This window comes from Convolutriloba macropyga, chromosome 10 (assembly GCF_964194025.1).
Source record: "Convolutriloba macropyga chromosome 10, txConMacr16.3, whole genome shotgun sequence".
In the NCBI taxonomy this organism is placed as follows: domain Eukaryota; kingdom Metazoa; phylum Xenacoelomorpha; order Acoela; family Convolutidae; genus Convolutriloba; species Convolutriloba macropyga.
This window is the reverse complement of record NC_134477.1, coordinates 23,990,014-23,991,534: the sequence shown is the minus strand read 5'-3', so window position 1 is coordinate 23,991,534 and position 1,521 is coordinate 23,990,014. Positions and strand designations below refer to the sequence as shown.

The following is a 1,521-nucleotide window of genomic DNA, read 5'->3' as shown; positions in this document are numbered from 1 at the left end:
TTTCTCGCTTTTTAGTGATCAGCACTAAAAGTGATATAGTTTTTGTTTTCTAGATAAAGTTTCTACCTTCTTGTGACAATTTTGTCCACTGATACTAAATTACTTCTAGCACGTATCAAAGTACAGTGATCGAATTTGAACAGCTCTGAAACGGTGCTCAAAGACGCGAAATGCCTCCTACCATCCGTTCAGTACGGCGCCAAAACGAATATTAAATTATACACAATTGTAGTGAAAACAAATTTATTTTGATTTGTTTTTTATTCACCGTTTTCCGCTTTCAGCGCATTCACAACATAGTTTCATTAAAAAGTAGAAAATAATGGTAACTAAGGGGTGAATTTTTGTTCAGTTAGCGGTTCATATGGGTGAATTTTGTTCATCTTTTTTCTAGATTATCTTGAGGTGAAAAAATAATTGTTTTATTTGGCGGTAAATTTTAGCGGTATTTTTTTTCACCGCTTTCAACGCCAACAATTGCTTTTTTTACATCTTCTCACCGCATTCGTCGCAAATTTTATATCGTCGCATTCTTCGCAAATCCGAAAAGATGGTTTAAAAGTTATTATATTTGTTAACTAAAATACGCAACCAAGTGTGCAAGTTGATATTCATCAGATTGGGTGCGTTAAGGTATTCAATAGAGGTTTGAAGGTGAAAAGAATTGTCCCAATCTTCTTAAATCGTACATAATTTTTTGTAAAACTTCGTACAAACGTCAAAATGTCTATATTAGCTCATATTCTAATGTCCCATACGAGTATCATTTCTCTTCCGCGTGAAAATTTCTTCAGCGGCGCATGTTCACTATAAAAAAGTTCTGGTAAATTTACCAGAAAAAACACATTAATTTACCTGAAACGTTCAGCTAGTTTTGCCTTACCTGAACTTATCTTAACTTACCATAAATTTACCTGAAAATTACCTGAAAAATTCAGGGGGCACCACCTGAACTTTTACCTGAATATACCTTAAATTTACCTGAAAAAAACACACCTGAACAGTTAAGGTGAAATTAACGGAACTTACCTTAAAAACTTGCTTGTTTGTTTCAGTGCACCGCGGGCGCATGTGTTTGAACCAAATACGCGAGAAGAGATTTCAGGAATCCGGAAGTTTCTGAAAGAGGAATTAGGAGACAGTTATGAGGATAAAAGCCGTATTTGGTTGGGTTTTGTGAGGCCTCATTATCAAAATGGCCAAGGACGCTATTCTAAATACACGTGGATAGGCGAGTGGGCGCCTGGAGGATATGTTAATATGAACCAATCACTTTTTCGAAACGATAATAAAGATAGACGAGAACCGAACGATTTAGGGGGTGAATACTGTACACAGAGCTGGGAAGACAAGTTCGAAAAAGAGTCAAAAGTTGACAAAGTTTTCGACGTCAGATGTAATTGCCGGGCGCAAGACCCGAGTGCTTATGCTGTGTGCGAGCTGGAAACAGGAACACCCACCAAAAAATTGAGATCTGTTTATCTTGATTTGGATCCAACCTATTCTTACTATACCCAGTGA

The 1,521-nt window shown here is 36.7% G+C and overlaps 1 protein-coding gene across 1 annotated transcript in view; it reads left to right on the top strand.

The window, feature by feature from the left end:
• LOC142347973 (uncharacterized) overlaps positions 1–1,521 on the top strand; it is a 21,951-nt gene extending 20,430 nt beyond the window's left edge. The window contains exon 3 of the mRNA XM_075399140.1: positions 1,056–1,521. Within this exon, the coding sequence (XP_075255255.1) occupies positions 1,056–1,521 (466 nt within the window). The remainder of the gene's footprint in view (positions 1–1,055) is intronic.